Source organism: Tachyglossus aculeatus, chromosome 23 (assembly GCF_015852505.1).
Source record: "Tachyglossus aculeatus isolate mTacAcu1 chromosome 23, mTacAcu1.pri, whole genome shotgun sequence".
Taxonomy (NCBI): domain Eukaryota; kingdom Metazoa; phylum Chordata; class Mammalia; order Monotremata; family Tachyglossidae; genus Tachyglossus; species Tachyglossus aculeatus.
In genome coordinates, this window is record NC_052088.1 from 1,722,205 (window position 1) to 1,750,054 (window position 27,850).

The 27,850-nt window shown below is 49.3% G+C and overlaps 1 protein-coding gene and 1 non-coding gene across 3 annotated transcripts in view; one reads left to right on the forward strand and one right to left on the reverse strand.

Moving 5' to 3' along the window:
- Positions 1-303: 303 nt before the first annotated feature.
- LOC119944986 lies at positions 304-407 on the reverse strand. Its single transcript, XR_005456122.1, has one exon. It is a non-coding gene; the product is annotated as a U6 spliceosomal RNA (small nuclear RNA).
- A 7,812-nt stretch (positions 408-8,219) lies between these two features.
- Positions 8,220-27,850, forward strand: part of PCNX1 (pecanex 1) — a 205,640-nt gene continuing 186,009 nt past the window's right edge. For both annotated transcript variants that reach the window (XM_038765983.1, XM_038765984.1), the window contains exon 1: positions 8,220-8,372. In XM_038765983.1, coding sequence (XP_038621911.1) covers positions 8,220-8,372 — 153 coding nt within the window. The remainder of the gene's footprint in view (positions 8,373-27,850) is intronic.

Genomic DNA, 27,850 nt, shown 5'->3' on the forward strand with positions numbered 1-27,850 from the left:
GTCTTCATCCTCATTTTACAGGTGAAGAAACTGAAGCCCAGAGAAAAGAAGTGACTTCATTCATTCAATCATATTTATTGAGCACTTACTGTGTGCAGAGCACTGTACTAAGCGCATGGGAAGTACAAGTTGGCAACATATGGAGACGGTCCGTACTCAACAACGGGCTCACAGTCTAGAAGGGGGAGACAGACAACAAAACAAAACATATGGACAGGTCATCAGAATAAATAGAAATAAAGCTAGATGCACATCATTAACAAAAGGAATTGAATAGTAAATATGTACAAGTAAAATAAATAGAAAAATATGGAACGCTTCACGAATTTGAGTGTCATCCTTGCCCAGGGGCCATGCTAATCTTCTCTGTATCGTTCCAATTTTAGTATATGTGCGCCGAAGCGAGCCCAAGATCGCAGCAGATGAGTGGCAGAGTCGGGATTAGAACGCAGGTCCCTCTGACTCCTAGGCCCGGTCTCTATCCGCTAGGCCACTCTGCTTCTCAGTTGGAATGCACAGGGTAGATATTGTATAATTGTTCCATTTTATCTCTGTTTTTCTGCCCTTTTCAACTATAAACTCCTTGAGGGTTGGGTCTTACTAGATTGTAAACTTCTTGAGAGAAGTCAACTGTTGAACTGTACTCTCCAAGCACTCAGTACAGTGCCCTGCTCACAGGAAGCACTCAAGAAGTTGACTAATAGATAATAATAATTATGATTATTACCATGGTATTTATTAAGCGCTTACTATGTGCCAAGCACTATTCTAAGCACTGGGGTAGATGCAAGGTAATCAGGTTGTCCAAGGTGGGGCTCACAGTCTTAATCCCCATTTTAGAGATGAGGTAACTGAGGCCCATGAATTGAAGTGACTTGCCCAAGTTCACACAGCAGATAAGTGGCGGAGCTGGGATTAGAACCCACATCCTTTGACTCCCAAGCCCAGGCTCTTTCCACTAAGCCACACTGCTTCACGCTACGATCGGTCGATCCTGATCGACTGCCATGCTCATTGCCCATGACACCCATTTCAGAAATTTCACTGCCTCCTCAAACCTCCTGTCTTCCCTCTCAGCCCCCATCTCTTGCTCCGGATGACCTGCTCACAAAGTTTATTGATAAAGTGGAAACCATTAGGGGTGGTTTCCCTAAAATCTCCTGTGCTCCTTTACAATCCCTTGCTTCCCCGGCCTCTTCTTTGGCTCTCCCATCCTTCCCAGAGGACTCTCAAGAGGAGAGCCTTATGACTAATATTATTATTATGGCACTGTTAAGCATTTACTATGTGCCAAACACTGTACTAAGTGCTGGGGTGGATGGGGCTCAGTCTCAGTAGGAAGGAGTAGGATTTAATCCCCACTTTACAGATGAGGAGTCTGAGGCATGGAGAAGTTCAGTCACTTGCCTGAGATCACATAGCGGACACGTGGGGGATTCATTCATTCATTCATTCAATCGTATTTATTGAGCACTTACTGTATGCAGAACACTGTACTTAGTGCTTGGAAAGTACAATTCAGCCACAAAGAGAGACCATCCCACAACGGGCTCACAGTCTTGAAGGGGGGAGAAAGACATCAAAACAAGTAAACAGGCATCAACAGCATCAATATAAATAAGTAGAATTATAGATAGATGTACACGTCAGAACAAGAAAGCAGGTGGATCTGGGATCGAGAAGCAGCGAGGCCTGCTGGATGGAACATGGGCCTTGGAGTCAGAAGGATTTATTTGGGTTCTTTCCTGGCTCTGCCACATTTCTGCTGTGTCACCGTGGGTGAGTCGCTTCACTTCTCTGGGCCTCAGTTCCCTCATCTGTAAAATGGAGATTAAGATTGTGAGCCCCATGTGGGACATGGATTGTGTCCAACCTGATTAGTTTATATCTGATCCGTGGATTAGTACATTGCCTGGCACATAGTAAGTGCTTAACAAATTCCATAAAAAAACAAGCACTCAAACCAACAACAAACTCAGGTCCTCTGACTCCCAGGCCTCTGCTCTTTCCACTAGGCCATGCTACTTCTCTCAGATTTTACTCTCTCCACCTCTGCTTTTGTCTCCATCCCTTCTCACCTCATCAACACAGTTGCCTCCTCCCTCCCTCCCTGATGGCCATCTTTATCTGCTCAATTTCCCACGAATCGTTCCTTACTGCTTTACTCCTCTATCCTAAAAAAAACCTCCCTTGACCCCACATCTCCCTCCAGTTACCTCCCCATCTCCCTCCTACCATTCCTCTCCCAATGCCTTGAGCAAGTTGTGTATACCCACTGTCTCAAGTTCCTCTCTTCCAATTCTCTCCTGGACCCCCCCCCCCGTTCTGGCTTCCGTCCCCTTCGCTCCACAGAAACCACCCTCTCAAAGGTCACCGATGACCTCTTCCTTGCCAAATCCAGTGGCCTGTACTCCATCCTAATCCCCTCAACCCCTCGGCTGCCTTCGACACTTTCGACCATCCCCTTCTCCAGGAAACATTCTCCATCCTTGGCCTCACTGACAGTGTCCTTCCCTGGTTCTCCTCCTATCTCTCTGGACACTCATTCTCAGTCTCTTTCGTTGGCTCTTCCTCTGCCTCCCACCCCCTCACTGTGGGGGGCCCTCAAGGCTCAGTTCTGCGTTCCCATTTATTCCCCATCTACACTTACTTCTTTGGAGAACTCATTCACTCCTTTGGCTTCAACTACCACCTCTATGCGGATGATACCCAAATCTCCATCTCTCTCCCCCTCTGCAGTCTCACATTTCCTCCTGTCTTCAAGACATCTCTACTTGGATCTTCCACCAACACCTCAGACTTAACGTGTCCAAAACAGAACTCCTCATCTTCCCACTCAAACCCTGTCCTCCCCTTGATTTTCCCTTCACGGTAGAAGGCACCTCCATCCTCCCTATGTTAAAAGCCCATAACCTTGACATTATCCTCAACTCATCCCTCTCGTTCAACCTGCATATTCGATCTCTTACATCGTACTCTCCCTAGCACTTAGTATAGGGTCTACACGCAGTAAGTGCTCAATAAATTCGATCGATTGATTGATGTCATGAAATCCTGTCCTGTCTACCTTTACAACATTGCTGAAATCTGCCCTTTCCTCTCCCTCCAAACTGCCGCCGCTCTACTGAAAGCTCTCCTCCTCCAGGAGGCCTTCCCAGACTGAGCCCCCCTTTTCTTCTGCTCTTCCTCCCCTCCCCATCACCCCGACTCACTCCCTCTGCTCTACTCCCTTCCCCATCCGATAACACTTGTGTATATTTGTACATATTTATTATTCTATTTATTTTACTAATGATGTGTATAGATCTATAATTCTATGTATCTTTTTCGATGCTATTGATGCCTGTTTACTTGTTTTGTTTTATTGTCTGTCTCCCCCTTCTAGACTATGAGCCCGCCGTTGGTTAGGGATTTTCTCTATCTGTTGCCGAATTGTACTTTCCAAGTGCCTAGTGCACACAATAAGTGCTCAATAAATATGATTGAATGAATAAATGATCCAAGCCCTCATCATTTCCCGGACTGAATTACTGCACTGTTCTCCTCGTTGACCTCCCTGCCTCCTGCCTCTCCCCTCCCAAGTCCCTACTTTACTCTGCTGCCCAGATCGTTTTTCTGAAACTACATTTAGTCCGTGTCTCCCCACTCCTCGAAAACCTCCAATGGCTGCCCATTCAAACAGAAACTCCTCACCAGAGGCTTTAAGACACTGAAAACACTCTCTTGCTCCTACCTAACTGTGCTGATTTCCCACTACAATCCAACCCACACAATTCTGCTCTTCCAACACCACCTTGCTCTCTGTTCCTCAATCTCATCTGTCTTGCCACTGATCCCTTTCCCACATTCTCCCTCTGGCCCGGCATGCCCTCCCCACTTCATATCTGACGGCCCACCGCTCTTTCTGCCTTCAAAACCCTCCCTTCTAAAATCCCTTCTCCTCCAAGAGGCCTTCCCCAACTGAGCCCTCATTTCCTCCGTCTGCCCTCTCCTCTGTGTTGACTCGGAACTTGGGAGTCTCCCCATTTCCACAGTACTTCAGGAGAGATTTTTATACTCTCCTTTTTTCCCTCTCCCTAATCTAAGTGTCCACCGCTATTGTCTTGTACAATGCAAACACTTTGTGCAGTGCTCCACACACAGTCAGTGCTTGGTAAATACCCCAGATTGATTGATTGGTTGATTGAAAATGAGCCACGGTAAGTCGCCTTGAGAAGAACAGGGCGAGCTGGAACGTAGTGGGAGAAGGGAGTAGATACGTGGGAGGGAGAACGCAGTTGGGGAAGGGCGTGGCTATTCATGCGTTCATTCAGTCGTATTTATTGTACACTTACTGTGTGCAGAGCACTGTACTAAGCATTTGGGAGAGTGCAGTACAAAAATAAACAGACACAGTCCCTGCCTACAATGAGCTCATGGTCTAGCAGTAGGGAGAGAGCAGATTGGTGCCTTCAAAGACAGTGATCAAGAAGGAGTCTCTGCTTGATGTAGAGAGGAATGGGCAACCCTTGGAGGTTTTTGAGGAGTATGATGTGGTATTCATTAAGCGCTTACTATGTGCCAGGCACTGTACTAAGCACTGCAGTCCATAGAAGCTGATGGGGTTGGGCATGGTCCGTGTCCTACGTGGGGCTCTCGGTCTTAAATCCCCATTTTATAGATGAGGGAACTGAGGCCCGGAGAAGTGAAGTGACTTGACCAAGGTCACCCCACGGGCGAGTGCGGCTGTGGAGGGATTAGAATCCAGGACCTTTCAATTCCCAGGTCTGGGCTCTCTCCACTATGCCAAGCTGCTTCTCAATATGACAAGTGCCTGAACTAGAGTGGTGACAGTGTGGATGGAGAGGAAAGGGTGGAGGTGGAGTGGAAAAAGAACCGGTAGCATGTGGCATCTGAATGTGGGTGGATAAAAGTGAGGAGGAAGCCAGAGACGATGCCAAAGTTATGAACTTGGGAAATGGGAAGTGTGGTGATGTAAACTCATTATGGGCAGGGAACATGTCTGCTAACTCCTTTGTTCTGAACTCTCCCAAGCGCTTAGTACAGAGTTCTGCACATAATGAGCACTTAATAAAAACCACTGATGGATTGATTATCAACCGTGATGGGAAACTGAGGAAGAGTAGGAGGAGACGGAGAGGAGGAGGAGAGGGAGGCGGAGGAGGAGGAAGAAGAGGTGATTTGGGAAGGAAGATGAGTTTAGTTTGAGACTCACTGAGTTTCAAGGTGCCGGTGGGACATCCGTTTGGAGATATCCCTGTGGCAGGTGGACAGTGAGTCCATCAGTCAATCGTATTTATTGAGCACTTACTGTGTGCAGAGCACTGTACTAGGCGCTTGGGAGAGGACAGTATAGCAAAAGAACAGCCACATTCCCTGCCCACAACGAGCCTGAGGTTTGGTGTTCCTATTTGCAGATGACTGAAGGGCAGAGAGGAGTCACAGTGGCAGGAAGTGGTGACATTTCTGCAGTTTTTTCTTCTGAAAGGTGTTTGTTAAGTGCTTACCATGTGCCAGGCACTGTACTAAGCACTGGGGTACATACAGTCTCTAGACTGTAAGCTTGCTGTGGGCAGGGAATGTGACCGATTAGTGTTGTAGTGTAATCTCCCAAGTGCTTAATACATTGCTCTGCACATGGTAAGCACTCAGTAAGTACAGTTGAATGAATACAAGCCAATCGGGTTGCACACGGTCCCTGTCCCACCTGGGGCTCATAGTCTTAATCCCTATTTGCCTCATCTGTAAAATGGGGATGGAGACTGTGAGCCCCACCTGGGACAGGGACTGGGTCCAACCCGATTTGCTTGTAGCAACCCCAGCACTGAGTACAGTGCCCGGTAGATGGTAAGCGCTTAACAAATAGCAGAGTGATTATTATTTTACAGATGATGAAGCCAAAGCCCAGAGAAGTGAAGTGACTTGCCCAAGGCCACACAGCAGACAAGTGATGGAGTTGGGATTAGAACCCAGGTCCTTCTGACTCCCAGGCCCTAACCTCTAAACCACAGTGATTCTCACAGCCTGATGATAACTGTTGGGAAGGAGGACTTGGTGTGTGGCCCCCTCGCACTTTTCCAAAGTCTGAAAAGGACCCTCCAGCCAACACGGTGGGCTCCCACCCTGACCCTGGCCATCACGTTTCCGGAAGGTTACATCAGCCCTGTTTTGAAGAGGTCATTTCTCATCCAGGCGGTGGCGGTTGGCGGGTGTGGTCCCCGAACTCAGACAATTGCTGGAAGCCGGTCCCGCCGGCTAGCAGTGTGGCCTAGTGGTTAGAGCCCGGGGCCTAGGAGTCAGAAGGACCTGGGTTCTCATCCCCGCTCTGCCAGCCCTGGAGAAACAGCCTCTTTTCTGGACAGCTGCCTCATAAAGTATGCCACCGGACACACGAGGACCGGGGTGTGTGCAGGGTTCTAATCCCGGCTCCGCCACCTGGCTTCTGTGTGACCTTGGACAAGTCACTTCACTTCTGGACCTCAGTTCCCTCATCTGTAAAATGGGCATTAAATCTTACTCCCTCTTACTTAGACTGTGAGCCCCATGCGGGACAGGGATTGTGTCCAACCTGAACATTCTGTATCTACTCCAGTGCGTAGTACAGTTTGTCACACATCAATTGGTGTGGATGAGTGTCAGGGTACACACACATATACCCTGACACTCATCCACATATTCATTACACACACACACACACACATCCTGACACTCATCCACATATTCATCACACACACACACATCCTGACACTCATCCACATATTCATCGCACACACACACACACACACACATATCCTGACACTCATCCACATATTCATTACACACACACACATATCCTGACACTCATCCACATATTCATTACACACACACACACACACACACACACACACACACCCTGACACTCATCCACACCCTCATTTACACACATAACCTGACGCTCATCCACGCATTTGCGCACACACACACCCGGACACTCATCCACACACTCATTTACACACGAACATACACACAAATACCCTGACACTCATTTACACACACACCCTAATACTTATCCACCCACTCTTTACATACACACACACACCCTGACGCTCATCCATGCACTCATTTAGACACACACATACACACCCCACAACCCCCCGCCCCTTAGATGTTGTGACCCACAGACAGTCCTCTCCATTTCCAGGCCAAGGCCGCCCCCCCGCCCGCCGAGAACCATTGGCAGTTAGAGAAGCGGCCCTCCCGAACGGTGTAGTCGCGCGCGCCCGCGCACGTACGCACGGGGGCGCGCACGCAGGCTCGGCCGGAGGCACGCAGGCGCACAGGTGCCCCGGCAGGCGGCAAGTGGGTGCGGACGAACGCGGCTGAGCCCCGGCGCGGCTGCCCTGCGCCGTTCTCCGCACCAGCCGCGCGGCCCGTCGGACGCCGATCGGCCGATCTGCCGACCGTTTGACGGGTGGGCAGGAGGGCGGGGCGGATCGGAGAGAAGGGGCGGGGCGTAAGCGGGAGGGCGGGGTTGAGGGGCGGGGCGAACGGGAGAGAGGAGGAGCGAGGCCGAGGGGCGGAGCTCGGGTCAGGGCGGGGCTGGTGGGAGGGTCTAAGAGTAAGAGCGAGGGGCGGAGCTCGGACAAGGGAGGAGCTTGTGGGCGGGGCTAGGTCGAGGGCGGGGCTTGTGGGCGGGGACTGGCGGGGGCCGGATTTGTGGGCGTGGCTAAGAACGGGAGGGCCTTATGGGCGGAGCTTGGGTCAGGACGGGGCTTGTGGGCGGAGCTAGGCACTGGGCGGGGATTGGCCGGGGCGGGGGTTTGTGGGCGGGGATAAGATAACGGTGGGGTGGGCGGGGCTTGGGTCAGGACGGGGCTTGTGGGCGGGGATTGGTCAGGGCGGAGTTTGTGGGTGGAGCTTGGTTGAGGACGGGGCGTGTGGGCGGGGCCAGGTAGCGGGCGGGACTCCGCCCGGGGCGGGGCGGGGGGCGCTGGCGTGGCGCGGGGGTCCGGGGGCGGGCGCGGCCGGGCTTCGCCGCTAAGATGGCGGCAGCGCTTCGCGGCCCGCTCCCCGACGCCTCCTCCTCCTGCTCCTGCTTCAGCTCCTGCTCCTCTCGCTCCGCCGCCGGCACCCGCTGCGATCCCGGCTGCGATCCCGGCGGCGTGGCGGCGGCGGCCTCCGGGCGTCCGTCCCGGTGGTGTGCGGCGGGGTAGGCGGCGGTGTCGGCCGTGGGGAGGGGGATGGGGTCACAGACGGTGCAGATCCTGCGGCAGGGGGTGTGGGCGGCGCTGAGCGGGGGCTGGTACTACGACCCGCACCAGGGCACCTTCGTCAATGCGCTGCACCTCTACCTGTGGCTCTTCCTGCTCGCCCTGCCCTTCGCCCTCTACATGGTGAGTGACCGAGTGAGGGCCGCCACCCCGGGCACCCCGCCTCCCTGGCCGGGGGCCCTTGTGCCCGCCCCCTGGGCCCACCCTGTTAGGCCCACCCCATGGACCCTCTGCCTCCCCCCCCCCTCGTGCCCACCCCCTAAACCCCTCCTCTTGTGCCCAACACCCTGTGTCCGCCCTTCTTATGCCCACCCCGTGAACCCGCTCTTGTCTTCCTACTCCCTCCCTTGTGCTCCCCTTCCTGTGCCCGACCTGTTACACTTCCTCCCCCCCTCGTGCCCACCCTATTAGGCCCACCCGCAGGGCCCCCCTCTTGCCCCACCCTCTGAACCCCTCATCTTGTGCCCACCCCCTGACACCCCCCCTTCTTGTGCCCCCTGTCATGCCCACCCCTTGGGCCCTCGTCTTTCCCCCTTTCATTCATTCATTCATTCAATCGTATTTATTGAGCGCTTACTGTGTGCAGAGCACCGTACTAAGCGCTTGGGAAGTACAGGTTGGCAACGTATAGAGACGGTCCCTACCCAACAGTGGGCTCACAGTCTAGAAGGGGGAGACAGAGAACAATACATATTAACAAAATAAAATAAATAGAATATGTACAAGTAAAATAAATAAATAGAGTAATAAATACGTACAAACGTATATACATATATACAGGTGCTGTGGGGAAGGGAAGGAGGTAAGGCGGGGGGGGATGGAGAGGGGGAGGAGGGGGAGAGGAAGGAGGGAGCTCAGTCGGGGAAGGCCCCCTTTCTCGTTTCCACCCCCTGAACGCCCCTGTCTTGTGCCCATTCTTATGCCCACCCCCTGGACCCTCCCCTGTCATTCATTCAATCGTATTTATTGAGCGCTTACTGTGTGCAGAGCACTGTACTGAGCGCTTGGGAAGTACAAGTCGGCAACATATAGAGACGGTCCCTACCCAACAGCGGGCTTACAGTCTAGAATTTGTCCCACCCCCTGCGCCCCCTCTTTTTTCCCTCCTCTTGTCCCACACACTGGGCTCCCCCTTGTGCCCACCCCGCTGTGCCCCCCGTTGCCCACCCTGCTATGCCCATCCCGTGGACCCCCCCCGGTCCCACCCCTTGGACCCCCCTCTTGTGCCCAATGCTTTCGACCCTCCCGCCCTTGTGCCCACCTTGTTACGCCCACTCCCTGGGCCCCTCCCATCTCACCTCCCTGGACCCCCCTCTTGTCCCTCCTCCTGAACCCCCTTCTTGTGCCCAACCAGTTGTTGGGTAGGGACCGTCTCTATATGTTGCCAACTTATACTTCCCAAGCACTTAGTACAGTGCTCTGCACACAGTAAGCACTCAATAAATACGATTGAATGAATGAACCCCCTGTACTCCTCCTCCCTCTTGTCTCCCTCCCCTTGTGCTCTCCCTTTTGTACCCACCCCCTGGGTCCTCCTCTTGTCTTACTTCCTGGATGCCCCCCCCCCATCTTGTCCCACCCCCTCGGCCTCCCTCTTTTGCCCACCCTCTGAGCCGCTTCTGTTGCTAGACCCTCCTCTTGTCTCAACACCCTGGACCCCTGCCTCCTGCCCTTATCTCCACCCTTGTGCGGCTCCCCTGTCTTGTGCCCACCCCCTGTGCCCACCCCTTTCTTCCCCACCCCATCTTACCTTCACACCCCTCCCCTCCCCCTCTCCTGTTCCCCCTCCCTCTTTCCCTCTGTCCCCCACCCCCTCAGGCCCCAGGTTTCTGGGTGGGTCTTTGGTCCTCCCCCCTACCCCCCAGGGGCATAGCGAAGAGGGGTAAGTGGTCAGTGGTCCAAGGTGGGGGACATCCAGGGCGGCCCTGGGGCCTAGCGGATAGAGCAGGGGCCTGGCTGTCAGAAGGACCCGAGTTCTAATCTCTGCTCCACCAGGGGACTGCTAGGTGACCTTGGGCAAGTCACTTTGCATCTCTGGGCCCCAGTTCCCTCATCTGTAAAATGGGGATGGAGATTGTGAGCCCCGCGTGGGACAGGGACTGCGTCCAATTCGATTTGCTTGTATCCACCCCAGTGCTTAGTACTGTGCCTCGTACGTAGTAAATGCGTAATAAATACCACCATAATAATAATAGTAATTATTTTTATGATTGACTGTTGTTTGGGTCTCTCTCCAATCAATCAGTGGTACTTATAATCATAATAATAATGATGGTTTTGTTAAGGGCTTACTATGTGTCAAGCACTGTCCAAAGTGCTGTGGTAGATAAAAGGTTATCAGGTTGGACCCAGTCCCTGTCCCACGTGGAGCCCCATGAGCAGTCTTCATCCCCATTGGACAGAAGAGGAAACTGAGGCCCAGAGAACTGAAGTGACTTGCCCAAGGTCACGCAGCAGACCTGTAATTCATTTATTTGTGGAGGCTATTGCCCATCTCCCCCTATAGACTGTGAGCAGGTTGTGGTCTGGGAATGTGTGTGTTAATTATATTGTACTCTCCCAAATGCTTAGAACAGTGCTTTGCACACAGTAAGAACTCAAAAAATGCAACTGACTGAATGAATGTGGCGGAGCTGGGATTAGATCCCAGGCCCTTCTGACGCCTAGGCCAGGGCTTCATCCACTAGGCCACGATGCTTTCGAGTGTTTATTGAGTGCTTACCGTGCTCACAGCACTGTACTGAGCACTTGCACTCTTGCCTCCCCCGTGGGTTAAGTAGTTCCCTCTGTCTGTGAGATAAAATCTCTTGGCCGAACCTTTGTTAAACTGCCCCTTAGTCCACAGCCTTAAAACCAGAATCGTGTCCTTCTCTGGGTTGTCTTTCCCTCTCTCTGCCTTTGGTAGTATTTACTGAGTGCCTGCCGTGTGCAGACCAGCGAGCTCTAATAATAATAGTAGTGGTATTCGTTAAGCGCTTACTCTGTGCCAGGCACTGTACTAAGAACTGGGGATGGGTACAAGCCAGTGGGGTTGGACACAGTCCCTGTCCCATGTGGGGCTCATGGTCTCCATCCCCAGTTTACGGATCAATCAATCGTATTTATTGAGCGCTTACTGTGTGCAGAGCACTGTACTAAGCGCTTGGGAAGTACAAATTGGCAACATATAGAGACAGTCCCTACCCAACAGTGGGCTCACAGTCTAAAAGGGGATGAGGGAACTGAGGCCCAGAGAGGTTAGGTGACTCACCCAAGGTAATAATGGTGGTATTTAAGTGCTTATTATGTGCCAGGTGTTGTACTAAACTCTGGGGCGGATTCAAGCCAATGGGGTTGGACAAGGTCCCTGTCCCATATGGGGTTGACAATCTGGTGGAAGCCTGGAGGGTGAGTGGGTAGGTTTCTGATGGTCAGCTGGTTGTGAGCAGGGACCACGTCTGCCAACTCTGTTGTATCGGACTCTCCCTAGTGCTTAGTACAGTGCTCCGCACATGGCAAGTGCTCAATAAATACCATTGATTGATTTCAGGGTTTGGGGGCCAGGGGTGTCAGTAGCATCAGGTGGGCATGATTTCCAGTGGCGTGTAGGCTGGTGCCACGATGAGAAGCAGCATGGCCCAGTGGATAGAGCCCGGGCCTGAGAGTCAGAAGGTCATGGGATTCTCAACCTGGCTCCACCACTTATCTGCTGGGTGTGACCTTGGACAAGTCACTTCACTTCTCTGGGACTCAGTTCCCTCAGCTGTAAAATGGGGTAACTATGAACCCCAGGTGGAACAGGGATTGGGTCCTACCCAATTTGCTTGTATCCACCCCAGTGCTTAGTACAGTGCCTGGCTCATAGTAAGCGCTTAACAAATACCGTAATTATTATTATGATTATTGTTGTTGTGGGGGATGGTGGCGGGGGGAAGGAAAACATGATCCTTGCACCAAGCCCCCGTCCTCTCACCCAGTTCCACTCAGTCGATCATATTCATCGAGCGCCTGCTGTGTGCAGAGCACTATACAGAGTGCTTGGGAGAGGACAGTAGAACAATAAAAAGAGACACATTCCCTGCCCACAATGAGCTTACGGTTTAGAAAGGTAGACAGACAATAATATAAATAAATAAAATGACGGATATGTACTAAAGTGCTGCGGGGTTGGGAGGGGAAATCAATAAAGGGAGCAAGTCGGGGTCGGGGGATAGATGGCTTTATTTCTGTCCCCAGTTGGGCCAGAAACAGCTGGAAGATCTGGTTAATACTGTCAGGTTTCAACAGATTCATTTGGCCGTTTTCTGGTGGGAAGGGAAAAAAACATCAATCGGGTATTTATTGAGCGTTTACTATGCGCAGAGCACTGTACTAAGCGCTTGTCAGTTGCTAAAGGTTGCTAACAAGTCAGTCTCTGAAAGGTCTTTCTGTATAACAGCTTTTTAAAAAATATTTTATGGAGAAAGAGCAATCCTAGAGGAAGGTGAAGGGTCTGTTTATGGTGAAAAGAAACAGAGGAAGGGACAGGGTGGTAGAATGCTGATATTCTTGCTTTGGTGTATTCTTCTGTCTAGGTTTTGTCTAACTTTTGTAATTCTTCTGTGTAAGCGGAACCCGTGAAAGAAACGCCGTGCTAAAAAAAAAAAAAATTCAGCCAACAGGTTGTGGTACTGCCTGCTTCCCAGCAAAGTGGCAGAGGTGTTTCGAGTTATTTTTGGAATTGGAGGTGCTTTGTTAGGGGAAATGCGGTCTCTAAAGTTATTCTAGCCGAGACAATGGACTTGATTTGTGTCATCACATTTATCGCAATCGCGTTGCACTTGGTGACTAATGGGTGCTTGAAGGGAAACCCTGGCTACCCCCTATTCTGATTTTCCTCCAAGGTCTTTGTTCTTTCCTACTTTTTTTTTTTTTTTGAAGGTTCACTCTGCAGCTGAAGCATTTTTTTTAATCATTTCTGCCCGAGTGTTCCACTTGCATTACATTCTCCTTTCCCGTAGCCCCAAGTAATGAGTCTTTTATACTCATCTAGAGCGAAAAATGACTATTTCTGCCTCTTGCGCCTGTACGTGTGCGTTGTCGTTCTAGGTGATGTGCATTAGCGGAATGGGGTAATCATTTGAAGGATGACATAATCAATTTCAGCTTGGCACCGAGAATCCAGAGGCCAGAACGTGGGCACCGGGCGATGTGAGCAACGGATGTGGATTGGCGGCTGTGTTTCTAGGCAAAACTTCAGCCTGAGCGAGCAGAGCTGTGGCGGTTGGGAATACCAACCTAATTAATGGGCAGATTCATTTATTCAGTCATATATCTTGAGTGCTTACTATGTGCAGAACAGTGTATTAAGCGCTTGGGAAGTACAAATCGGCAACATATTAAATGAGAGGTAGGGAAGGGAGAGAGAGGACAGCGCTCTGAATTGCCTTGGACCTCCTCCCCGCCCCCCGCCCCAGGGTCACTGCCCTGCAGTGCCTTGCACCGCGCCCCCCTCCCCCCCCCCACCGGTCATTCGTTCATTCATTCATCTTGTCCTATGTATCGCTCACTTCCTGGGTACAGAACGTTGTACTGAGGACACGTACGTGCCATGTACTGAGCGCATGGCAGAGGACACGAGGACAGTCAACAGCTGTGTTCCCTGCCCAAAACGAGCTTGCGGTCCCGAAGGGGAGGTTGGAGAGAAGTTCACTCCAGTTATGAGGCGTTGAGGTGGAAATAAACAGAGCAGCAGAAGTCTTCCCCATAAGGTGACCAGACAGGTGATTTATTATTTTTATTATTTTTTTATTTTTTTGGCGTCTATGGGACTTGATGCCATTTTTTGGTGAAAGCGTTAGCTCGCCATGGGCAGGGAATGTGTCTGCCAACTTTGTTGTTATTGGAATCTCCCAAGCACTTAGTATAGTGCTCTGCCCAAGCACTCAACTATGAAACGGGGATTAAGACCTCGAGCCCTATGTGAGACAGGGACTGTGTCCAACCCCGTTATCTTGTATCTAGTACAATGTGGGCAGGGATTGTCTCTTTAGTGCTGTATTATACTTTCCAAGCGCTTAGTTCAGGGCTGTGCACACAGTAAGCGCTCAATAAATATGACTGAATGAATGAATACAATGCCTGGAACATAGTAAGTGCTTAACAAATACCAAAATATATATATATGTAGTGGCCCCCCAACACACAAAAAAGCAGTATTGCCTAGTGGATAGAGCGGGGGCCTGGGAATCTGAAGGATCTGGGTTCCGTTCCCAGCTCCACCAATTGTCTGCTGTGTGACCTTGGGCCAGTCATGTCACTTCTCTGGGCCTCGGTTAACTCACCTGTCAAATGGGGATTAACCTGTGAGGCGCACGTGGGCTGAGTTCAAATCTGGTTAGGTTGTAGCTACCCCAGCACTTAGGCCGGTGCCTGCCACATAGTAAACGCTTAACAAATAATAAAAAAAATACCACCGAGTGGAAGTTCTCCTGAGGTGAGTTGCAGGCCAGGTCTGGAATGTGAGAGATATCAGTGGTCGGTTGCGGGGCAGGAGTTGCCCTGTCGCCCGCGGGACAGGCACCTGAGTTGGTTTTACAGGAGTGGAGGTGGCTCGTACTGAACCTTCCACACTCTCTCACCTGACCTCCCCTCCGTCACCCCCATCCCCAACCCCATGGCCAGCAGCAAGCTTCTGGGGGTTGGCTGATGGCCAGGAAAAGTGGGTCACCACATTCTCTCTCAAAGTCCAACCTGACTTGCTTGCATCTACAACAGCGTTTAGTACAGTGCCAGCACATAGCGCTTAACAAATACCATAAAAAAAAGTCTGACAGGGTGACCCTGTCTGACTTGCTCCTTTCACTCATCCTCCCTCCCATCCCCACAGCACGTGTGTACATAACGGTCATTTGTTTATTTATTTACCTCATTAATATTTATTTATTAATATTTATTTACCTCAGTCCCCGTCTAGACTGTGAGCGCGTTGTGGGCAGGGAATGTGTCTGTTGTTATATTGGCCTCTCCCAAGCACTTAGTACAGTGCTTTGCATCTAATAAGCACTCAATAAGTTTGAATGCAGGCAATCTCACCATCGGCTGTGTCTTCTTTGAATAGCAGCAGTCAATCAAGGACATTTGTTGAGTGCTTACTGTGTGCAGAACACTGGACTAAGCGCTTGGGAGTGTCCAATATGGCATAGTTGGTAGACACGTTCCCTGCCCACAGTGAGCTTCCAGAAAGATCTACACTAGCCTTCTGGCGCTGAGAGCAGTGCTTGGCATATAGTAAGCACTTATTATTATTATTATTTTCCTCAGGTCACATTGGGAATTTGGGACCCTTTCCTTCGAAGTCAAAAACCTGGGCTCTGTGGGAGGAGATTTCATGGCTTTCCCTACACTTGAGTCGGAGGGGAGAATGACAGCTTTAAAGAGTAGTCCTCTGGGTCCTAGTGGATCAATGAGCTTTCGCCACTTTTTTCCTTTTTTCTGTTTAAATGGTATTTAGTCAATCAGTGGTATTGACTGAGCACTGTGTGCTGAGCACCGTGCGAAGTGCTTAGGAGAGTACAATAGAACAGAATTAGCAGACACGTTCCCCACCCATAACAAGCTTATTCACTTGAGAAGCAGCATGTCTTAGTGGAAAGAGCCTGGGCCTGGGAGTCAGAGGACGTGGGTTCTAGTCCCGTGTCTGCCGCTTGCCTGCTCTGTGACCTTGGGCAAGCTACTTAACTTCTCTGTGCCTCAGTAACCTCATCTGTAAAATGGGAATTGACTGTGAGCCCCACTTGGGACAACCTGATTATCTTGTATCTATCTACCCCAGCGCTTAAAACAGTGCTTGGCACATAGTAAGCACTTAACAAATGCCATAATAATAATAATAATAATAATAATAATAATAATAATAATGCAGTCCATGTCCCACATGGGGCTCACAGTATTGTACTTTTCCAAGCACTTAAGTACAGTGATCTGCACACAGTAAGCACTTGTGCTTGGTACAGTGCTCTGCACACAGTATGTGCTCAGTAAATATGATTGAATGAATAAATAAATATGATTGAATGAAGCTAATCAGGTTGGACATCGTCCATGGCCCACATAGTAATAGTATTTATGGTAATTGGTAAGCACCTATCTGCCAAGCACTGTTCTAAGCTCTGGGGTAGATACAAGTTAATCAGGTTGGATACAGCCCCTTGTCCCACTTGGGGCTCACAGTGTTAATCTCCATTTTACAGATGCGGTCCCTGAGGCCCAGAGAAATGAAGTGACTTCCCTAAGGTCACACAGCAGACTTGTGGCCGAGCCGGGATTAGAACCCAGGTTCCGCTGACTCCCAGGCCCAGGTTCTGTCCACTAGACCATGCTGTTTCTCGTTATTTGTTAGGCTTACTTTGTTCCAGACACTGTATTAAGCACTGGGAGTGGGGAATGTGGGGGGCGGTGGGAATACAAGCAGATTGGGTTGGACACAGTCCCTTGTCCCACAGGGGGTTCACAGTCTCAATCCCCATCCCCATTTTACAGATGAGGGAATTGAGGCCCAGAGAAGTGAAGTGGCTTGCCCAAGGTCACACAGCAGGTAAGTGGTGGAGGCGGGACTAGAACCCCTGACCTCCTGACTCCCAGGCCCATGCTCTATCCAGACGGGATCTCAATAGTCTAAATTCCCAATTTGCATCTGAGGGTACTGAGGCACCAAAAGAAGTGACTTGGCCAAGGTCACACAGTAATAATTGTGGTATTTAAGCACTTACTTTGTGCCAGGCACTGCACTAAGCACTGGGATGGATGCAAGCACATCAGGTTGGATACAGTCCCTATCCCACTTGGGGCTCACAGTCCCAATCCCCATTTTACAGATGAGGTCACCGAGGCCCAGAGAAGTTAAAACGACTTACCCAAGATCACACAGCCGACTAGTGGCAGAGCCGAGATAAGAACCCACAACGTTCTGTCTCCCAGGGCTTCTCCACACATGGTAAATGCTTAATAAATCCTAGAGTTAGGGAACCGGGGAGCCCGGGCCTGGGGGGTCAGAGAATCTGCGTTCTAATCCCAGCTTTTCCAGTCGCTTGTGATGTGACCTTGGGCTAGTCATTTCACTTCCCTGGTCCTCAGTTTCCTCAACTGCAGAATGGGGATTCAGAACCTCTTCTCCCTCCTACTTAGACTATAAGCCCAATGCAGGACCTGGACTGTGCTCAGCCAAATTAACTTGTACCTTTTCCAGTGCTTAACAGATAACATAAACCAAACAGACACCAAGTACAGGCCAAGGCCATAGCCCAAGTTTTCCTCATAGCATGGTGGTTCTAGAAGAGAAACCCCTTCATTAGAGGAGAGCAGAGTGTTCTTGGAAGAGAGAGATTTTTTGCTGTCAAAGTACTCCGTTGCCTAAAATTTTGGAGTGATTTGACTGGATCAGTTGAAATTTTTTGGGGGGCAAAATGAACTGTTCTGGGGGTTTATCTGCCAAGTTCTCGGCATGTGCCAAGTAGTCTACTTGGTGCCCGGATTTGGCACAAAGATAATTTGGCCTTGGGCAAGTCACTTCACTTCTTTGGGCCTCAGGTGCCTCATCTGTAAAATGAGGATTGAGACTGTGAGCCCCACGGGGGACAGGGACTGTGTCCAAACCACTTTGCTTAACAAATACCACAATTATTATTATTATTATCTTTACTAATTCATCAGGGTCCCTGGAACTTATGGTATTAAAGGTAAGGAGTGTTGCCAGTCACTTGGGGAAAGAAAGAACAGGGATTTTTCATCATTGGTGATAAGAATCAGAGTAACTGTGATACTGTTAAGCAATTACTTTGTGCCAAGCACTGGGGTAGAGAATCATTTAGTCAGTCGTATTTATCAAGTGCTTACTGTGTGCAAAGCACTGTACTAAGTGCTTCGGAGAGGACAATAGAAAGGACACATTCCCTGCCCCCAAGGAGCTTAGAGTCTAGAGGGGGAGACAGACATCAGTAGAAATAAATACATGACAGATGCGAGGGGAGATACAAGAAAATCAGTTCGGACACAGTCCCTTTCTCACGTGGGGCTCACGGTCTTTCTTCATCCCCATTTGACAGATGAGGAAACTGAGGCCTAGAGAAGTGAAGTGACTCACCCGAGGTCACACAGCAGACGAGGGGCAGACCCGGGATTAGAATCCAGGCCCTCCTGATTCCCAGGCCAGATTTCTGTCCATTATCTATAATTCTATTTATTCTGTCGGTTTTGACACCTGTCTACATGTTTTGTTTTTTTGTCTGTCTCCCCCTTCTAGACTGTGAGCCCATTGTTGGGTAGGGATCGTCTCTATATGTTGCCGACTTGTACTTCCCAAGCGCTTAGTACAGTGCTCCGCATACAGTAAGCGCTCAATAAATATGATTGAATGAATGAATAGGCCAGGCTGCTTCTCTGGGGGGAGTTCTTTCACCCCCCACCCCCAGAAGTCTAAAGTCAGTGGGCTAGGAGAACTCTGGTCCTCCCCCAGTTGAGAGGAAAGGGGGGAAATCAGTGAATCAATCCATGGTATTTGAACACTTACTGGGTGCGGTGCACTGTTCTAAGCACTTGGGAGAGTTGGTGTAGATGACTTTACCTGCCCACAAGGAGCTTGCAGTCTAGAGGAGAGGGCAGTCACGAATGATGGATATCAGCCAAAGTGCTGCGGGGCTGAGGGCGAAGTGAATAAAGGGTAAAAATCTGAGTACGGGGGCGACGGCAGAAGGGAGCAGGAAAAGAGGAAATGGGGGCGCAGGTGAGGAGGGCCTCTTGGAGGAGGTGAGGGTTGAGTGGGAAAAGATAGGAAAAAGCCAGAGAAAACCTTGGGCTAAGCCCAGAGATTGAGTAATTGTTGCGGTATCCATTAAGCACTCCCTACGTGGCAGGTCCTGTACTAAGCGCTGGGGTAGAGACAAATTAATCCCATCCCCTACAGGGCTCGTGGTCTGAGTAGGAGAGAGAACAGGGATTGAATCCCCATTTTTGCAGAAGAGGGAACTGAGGCCCAGAGAAGTGAAGTGACTTTCCCAGGATCATCCGCAGAAAAGTGGGGGAGGTGGGAGTCGAACCCAGGTCCTCAGACCCCCTGGCCTGTGCTCTCTCCACTAGGCCATGGTCACCTCATGGGAAAGAAAGAGGGGCAGTGGTTGAGCTGGGCAGGGAATGTGTCTGCTTATTGGTATGTTCTCCTCTCCCAAGCCCTTAGTGCAGGTCTCTGCACCCAATAAGCGCTCAGTAAATATGACTGAAGGAATGAATAGACACTGCATGGTATATAGGCATGATCAGGCCAGTGACTGTACCATGTGTGGCTACTGGGGACACAGGGAAGCAGTGTGGCTCAGTGGGAAGAGCCCAGGCCTGAGAGTCAGAAGGTTCTGATCCTGGCTCTGCCACTTATCTGCTGGGTGACCTTGGGGAAGTCATTTCACTTCTCTGGGCCTCAGTTCCCTCATCTGTAAAATGCGGTTTGAGACCGTGAGCCCGCCCGACAAGGGACTGTCCCCAACCTGATTTGCTCGTTTCCACCCCAGCAGTTAACACAGTGCCTGGCACGTAGTAAATGCTTAACAAATGCCACAAGAAGCAGCGTTGCTTAATGGAAAGAGCATGGTCCTGGGCATCAGAAGGTCATGGATTCTAATCCCAGCTCCGCCCCTTGCCTGCTCCTTGTCTGCCCCTTGTCTGCTGGGCAAGTCACTACACTTCTCTGGGCCTCAGTTCCCTCATCTGTAAAATGGGGATTGATACTGTGAGTCCCACATCGAACAGGGACTGTCCAACCTGACCAACTAGACTCTATCCCAGTGCTTAGAACAGTGCTTGGCACATAGTAAGTGCTTAACAAGTACCATTATTATTATTATTATTATTGAGAGACCATCTTCTGAGAGGCGATTGCACCCATGACTTGTCAGGCCCATTTTCAGTTCATTGAGTTGTATTTATTGAGTGCTTTCTGTGTGCAGAGCACTGTACTAAGCGCTTGGGAGAGTACACTATAACAATAAATAGACACATTCCCTGCCCACAACGAGCTTACAGTCTAGAGACGTTGACAGCTGTCCACAGCTCCCTGGACCAATTGGAAAGGGAAAGAAGGGATTTAAGGAGGAATTGGTAATTCTGTGGCCAGAAAGAGACAATCCAGAAATCCCTCTCCCCAGAAACAGCGGATTGAGGTGTAAACTGGTGTTCCTTGCCTTGTAGGCATCAAAGAAAATCTTCTTTGATGCCCACAGTTCTGAGCTTCTCTCTATGGCATGTGCAATTGTGTTAAATCTCAGATGTTTTTTTCTTATCATCATCATCATCATCATCATCATCATAATGGTACTTGTTCAGTGCTTACTTAAGTGCCAGGTACTGTTCTAAGCTCTGGGGGAGTTACAAGTTAATCAGGTTGGACACAGTCCCTGTCCCACATGGGGCTCACACTGTTAATCCCCATTTTTTCCAGACGAGGTAACAGAGGCCCAGAGAAGTGATTTACCCAAGGTCACACAACAGACAAGTGGTGGAGCCGGGGTTAGAACCCCTGATCTTCTGACTCCCTGGCTTATGCTCTTGTCCACCTGCACCATGCTGCTCCTCTAGTTCTCAGAGCTAGCTGTAAAAGAGTGGCTTCATCCTGAAACTTGGCAACTACCGGGATTTTGGGGAAGCCATGTGGCCTAGTGAAAAGAGCCGGGGCGTGGGAGTCAGAGGATACGGGTTCTCATTCCGGCTCCGCCACTTGTCATACTCTCCTAAGCATTCATTTCATTCCCTCAGCCATATTTTTTGAGCACTTACTGTGTGCAAAGCACTGTATTAAACCCTTGGGAGGGGACAGTAGAACAATAAAGACACATTCCCTGCCCACAATGAGCTAAAAATCTGGAGGGGGAGACAAACATGAATATAAATCAATAAATGACAGATTTGGACATAAACACAGTGGGGCTGGGAGGGGGGCTGGCACTCAAATGCCATTGATTAATTGACTGTCTTCTGTATGACCTTGGGCAAGCCACTTCTCTGTGCCTCAGTTTCCTCATCTGTAAAATGGGGATTGGGACTGTGTCCAACCCGATTTGCCTGTATCTACCCCAGTGCTTAGTACAGTGCCTGGCACATAGGAAGTGTTTAATCAGTACCATAAGTATTCTAATAAAGTCACTTCACTTCTCTGTGCCTCAGTTTCCTCATCTGTTAAATGGAGACTAAGACAGCCCCATGTGGGACAAGGATTGGGTCTGAGCTGATCGATTTGTTTCTATCTCAGTGATTAGAATGGTGTTTGACACACGGTAAGAGCTTAAGAAATACTGTAAAAAAACAAAAACAGTGTTTAGTCTCTTTATGCCATCATTAATAATAATAATTATAATTGTGGTATTTGTTAAGTGCTTGCCAGGCACTGAATCAGTCAATTATATTTATTGAGCTCTTACTGTTCCTTCAGTCAATTGTATTTATTAAGCACATATTGTGTGCAGAGCACTGTACTAAGCACTTGGTAAAGTACAGTACAGCAATAGAGTGACAATCCCTGCCCCACAACAAGCTCACAGTCCAGAAGCGGGGAGACAGACATCAATACGAATAAACAGGCATCAGTATAAATAAATAAATAAAATTACAGAAATATACATAAGTACTGTGTGGGGTGACAGGGAGGCAGAGCAAAGGGAGCAAATCAGGGCAATGCACAGGGGAGTGGGAGATGAGGAAAAGTGGGGCTTAGTCTGGGAAGGCCTCTTGGAGGAGATGGGCCTTCAATAAGGCTTTGAAGGAGGGGAGCGTGATTGAGGAGGGAGGACGTTTCAAGCCAGAGGCAGGCTGTGGGCCAGGGGTCAGCAGCGAGACAGGTGAGGTGGAGGCACAGGGAGAAGGATAGCACCAGAGGAGCAGAGTGTGCGGGCTGGGCTGGAGAAGGAGAGAAGGGAGGTGAGGTGATGGAGAGCTTCTGTGTGCACAGCACTGTACTAAACACTTTGGAGAGCAGAGCACAGCACTATAATGGACATATTCCCTGCCCACATTGAGTTTACAGTCTAGTGCTAAACTCTGGGGTAGATCCAAGCTAATCAGGCTCAACATAGTTCCTATCCCACGTGGGGCTCACAGTCTCAATCCCCATTTTACAGATGAGGGAACTGAGGCCCAGAGAAGTGAAGTGACTTGCCCAGGGTCACCCAGCAGATGAGTGGCAGAGCTGGGATTAGAACCCAGGTCTGTCTGACTCCCAGGCCCGGGTTATGTCCGTCAGGCCATGCTGCCAGAATAGCAGTGACCTTTGTTGGGGAGGAAGGGGTGGGGGGGACAAAGGGAGGGTTCTGTCAGATGAAATTGTAGAGAGAGAGGGGTTCTGTCAGATGAAATTGTAGAGCTGTGTATTTGTGTGTGTGTAGTGGGGATTTCTGTGAGATTAAATTATAGAGTTTTGTGTGGATGTGTGTGTGTAGTGAGGGATTCTGTAAGATTAAATTGTAGAGCTGTGTGAGTGTAGTGAAAAGTTCTTTCAGATTATATTGTAGAGCTCTGTGTGTGTATAGTGAGAGATTCTGTTGGATTAAATTGTAGAGCTGTATGTGTGTGTAATGAAGGGTTCTGTCAGATTAAATAGTAGAGCTGTGTGTGTGTAGTGAGGGTTTCTGTCAGATTAAATTTTAGTGCTCTGTGTGTGTGTATATGTGTGTAGTGAGGGATTAAATTGTAGATCTGTGTGTGTTTAGGGGTTCTGTCAGATTAAATTGTAGAGGTGTGTGTGTGTAGTGAGGGATTAAATTGTAGATATGTGTGTTTGTGTGTGTGTGTGTAGCTACGGGTTCTAGCGGATTAAATTGTAGAGCTGTGTGTGTGTGTAGTGAGGGATTCTGTTGGATTAAATTGTAGAGTTGTGTGAGTATGTAGTGAGGGATTCTGTCAGATTAGAGCTGTGTGTGTGTAGTGAGGGGTTCTGTCAGATTAAATAGTAGAGCTCTGTGTGTGTGTGTGTTTGTGTGTGTGTGTGTGTAGTGAGGGTTTGTCATTAAATTGTGCTCTGTGTGTGTGTGTAGTAAGGTGTTCTATCAGATTAAATTGGAGAGGTGTGTGTGTGTAGTGAGAGATTAAATTGTAGATCTGTGTATGTGTAGTGAAGGGTTCTGGCTCTGCCAATTGTCAGCTGTGTGACTTTGGGCAAGTCACTTCACTTCTCTGTGCCTCAGTTCCCTCATGTGTAAAATGGGGATTATGACTGTGAGCCCCCCGTGGGACAACCTGATCACCCTGTAACCTCCCCACCGCTTAGAACAGTGCTAGGCACATAGTAAGCACTTAACAAATACCATTATTATTATTATTATTATTCTGTCATTAAATTGTTGAGGTGTGTGTGTGTAGGGAGGGGTTCTGTGGGATTAAATCCCCGAGCCATCAGGGCTGGTGCCCGTGGTTGCGGGCCTGGATATGGGATGGCAAAGAGGCAGCCGTTTCCGACTGAGATTTTCAGAAAAGAGACCCGGCTGTGGCAAGGCTCGGACAACCCCCCCCACCCCCACCCCCGCCGCCACACATCCTCAACCGCGAGCACCCCCATCCCCCGCCCGAGGACCCCCGCCCCTCATCCCAGGCCTCCAGGCAGGAAGATGACTCATACAGTCAAGCAGCTCCCATCCGTCCATCCGTCTGTCCGTCCATCCATCCATCCAGGACCGTCCCGCCTCCCTCTACTCCGCGTCCCGTCCCCTTGGACTGTCATCTAGATGGTCATTTTTCCTCTCCAGCAGCATGTTTTTCTTCCTGTCCCCATTCTTGGCGTTCCTGAGCTTTACTATTGCAGGAATGACATAACCAAAGTCCTGTTTGGTCCGGGACCGCTCGGAGAAATGTTGACAAAGACGTTTGCTCACCATTGTCAGAGGGCTGGGGCTCGGAGAGGGTCTATTAGTTTCAAACTTGCCCGACAAAGCCTAGGGGAGGTGTTTTGAAACCTAGAGGTTCCAAAAGGGGAGAGAGAAGCATCATGGCCCAATGGCTAGAGCCCGGGCCGGGGCATCAGAAGGTCATGGGTTAAAATTCCAGCTCCTCCACTTCATTCATTGTCGTATTTATTGAGCGCTTATTGGGTGCAGAGCACTGTACTAAGCACTTAGGAAGTGCAAGTCGGCAACATGTAGAGACGATCCCTACCCCACAACGGGCACCACTTGTCTGCCGCGTGACCTCGGGTGAGTCACTTCCCTTCTCTGGGCCTCAGTTACTTCATCTGGAAAATGGAGATTGAGACGGTGAGCCCCACGTGGGACCAAAAGCAATCCGATTTGTCTGCATCCACCCCAGTGCTTAATACAGTGCCTGGCACATAGTATGCACCTATCATGCCACAATTATTACCAGTGCTTAGGTCAGTGTCTGGCACATAGTAAGCACTTAACAAGTACCATAATTAGTAGTCAATGAAAAAACAAAGACTCAAAACCCTGCTTCTGATTTGTCACTAGAAAGTCATCTGCAAAACCAGTCATTCAGTCGTATTCCATTCAGTCATTTGTATTGAGCGCTTGCTGTGTACAAAGCACCGCACCTACTAAGCGTTGGGAGAGTACAATTTTAACAATAAACTGACACATTCCTTGCCTTATAGTAAGTGCTTGTCCAGGCAAATACCAGATATTAAAGTCATCAGTCGTATAATAATAACTGTATTTAAGTGTGTGCACTATGGTTTTTTAAGCACGAAAAAAACAAAATCAAAACCCAGCTTCCGATTTGTCGATAGAAAACCCACTGCAAAAATAGTCCATCTGTTGATAGCATGTGAGCCCTTGTTCTGAGCAGAGCATTGTACAAAGAGCTTGATAGACGACAATTCAACAGTTGGAAGACACATTCCCTGCCCACTTATGGATTTACCTGTCATTTCTTAGATTAAAGTCTGTCTCCCCATCTAGACTGTAGGCTCTATTGTACTCTCCCAAGTGTTTAGTACAGTGCTGTGCACACAGTAAATGTTCAATAAATGCCATCGATTGATAGAGGGGGAGGCAGGCATTAAAATAAATTACAGTGATGGTTCTGATCATCAGATTGGTCATGCTTATTGGTATTTTCTGAGCTTAAAGTAATAATATTAATAATATAATCAATATTCTATTAGTTACTACAATATTAATGATATTAATTGTTATTATTCATTATTCATTTATTAGTATTTAAGCACTTTCTATGTGCCAGAAACCGTCCCAAACATTGGGATGAATACAAGCAAGTACAATTCCATTGTCCCAAACTCAGACGTTTGTTATACAGGGTTATTTAGGGTTTGTTATATAGGGCTTGTTACATAGGGCGGCTGGTTTGGTCAGTCTATTTAGATAACCTTCGTGAAATCCATCAATCAATGGTATTTATTCCATCATTGGTATTTATTGAGAGCTTTATATGCGCAGAGCACTATACTAAGCACTTCGGAGAGTAGAATCCAACAGAATTAGCAGAAACGTTCCCTGCCCATCACAGGTTTACTGTTGAGTGCTTACTCTGTGCAGAGCACTGTACTAAGTGCTTGGGAGTACAATCCAACAGAATAATCAGACATGTTCCGTGCCTATACGTGTTTACTATTGAGTGCTTAGTACGTGCAGAGCACTGTTCTAAGTGCTTGGGAGTAGAATCCAACAGAATTAGCAGACACATTCCCTGCCCATAAAGGGCTTACTATTGAGTGCTTACTATGTGCAGAGCACTGTACTAAGTGCTTGAGAACGTACAGTCCAGCAGAATTAGCAGGCATGTTCCCTGCCCATAATGAGTTGAGCTGACAGTCTTAATAGTTCGTGACAAGCGAAAACGTTTTGTGCTTCGGGGGAAAATCAACAGAGCCCCAGTGAGCCGTTTTCCCGGCATTGGAACTCTCATGGAATAAGATTCCCAGCTGGGAAGCTCCTCCCTCATGCTGTACTCCAGCAATGCACATTAGCGAGGCCAGTCTGAATTGAAATCAGGTCAGAGCGATGCAGTAAAAATAGAAATCCCTCATAGCTGCAGGGCGACATTTCTGTAGGCTATTTATTGCATGCTCTGTGACAAGAGCAGAAGGACACATACACACGCACACAAACACACCCTCATTTTAATAGTAATAACAATAATTAATTATGGTACTTGTAAGCACTTACTACATGCCAAGCACTATTCTAATCACTGGGGAAGAGACAGGGTAATTAGGTTGGACACAGTCCCTGCCCCACATGGGGCTCACAGTCTTAATCCCCATTTTACAGATGAGGAACCAAGGCCCAGAGAAGTGAAGTGACTTGCCCAAGGTCACATAGCAAAAAAGTGGCAGAGCTGGGATTAGAACCCAGATCCTCTGACTCCCAAGCCTGAATGCTCTGGGCATGTTACTCCCCTCCTCAAAAATCTCCAGTGGTTACCAGTTAACCTATGCATGAAGCAAAAACTCCTTACACTCAGCTTCAAGGCTCTTCATCACCTCACCCCCTCCTACCTCACCTCCCTTCTCTCCTTCTACAGCCCAGCCCTCACCCTCCGCTCCTCTGCCGCTAACCTCCTCACTGGGCCTCGTTCTCGCCTGTCCCGCTGTCGACCCCCAGCCCACGTCCTCCCCCTGGCCTGGAATGCCCTCCCTCCGCATATCCGCCAAGCTATCTCTCTTCCTCCCTTCAAAGCCCTACTGAGAGTTCACCTCCTCCAGGAGGCCTTCCCAGACTGAGCCTCCTTTTTCCTCTCCCCCTCCCCATCCCCCCGCCCTACCTCCTTCCCCTCCCCACAGCACCTGTATATATGTTTGTACAGATTTATTACTCTCTTTTACTTGTACATATTTACTATTCTATTTATTTTGTTAATGATGTGCATCTAGCTTTACTTTTATTTATTCTGATGACTTGATGCCTGTCCTCATGTTTTGTTGTCTGTCTCCCCCTTCTAGACTGTGAGCCTGCTGTTGGGTAGGGACCGTCTCTATATGTTGCCAACTTGTACTTCCCAAGCACTTAGTACAGTGCTCTGCACACAGTAAGCGCTCAGTAAATACGATTGAATGAATGAATGAACTCTTGCCAGTAGGCCACGCTGCTGTCTTAGTTTCTTTCCAAGCTTGTTCCTGCTATCAAATGGGGCCCCTTTTTTTTAAATGGCGTGTTAAGTGCTTACTATGTACCTGGTGCTGTCTTGAGCTCTGGGGTAGATACAAAGTCATCACGTGGGACGCAGTCCCTGTCCCACATGGTGTTCCCAGGCTGAGTTCCATTTTTACCGAGGAGGTAACTGAGGCACGGAGAAGCCAAGCGACTTGCCCAAGGTCACACAGCAAATGAGTGATGGAGTCTGGATTAGAACCCAGGTCCATAGAGAGCCTCTTTCTATGATTCCGACTTCTCCCTCCGTCAGATTGCCAGCAGTAGGAAGGGAAGACTTAAGAAATTTTGGGGGGGAGGATTTATTTTTTTGAGGGGAAACGGAAGGTGGGGGGCTCTCTCTACCTGTAATGATCCTCCCCCCCCACCCCAGGATCCATAGTCTGGGAAAAAGTTTGATGACTCTAAACAGATTCATCTCTTGTATCTTGTTAATTCTGTTATGTTGTCCTCTTCCAAGCTCTTAGTACAGTGCTCTGCACACAGTAA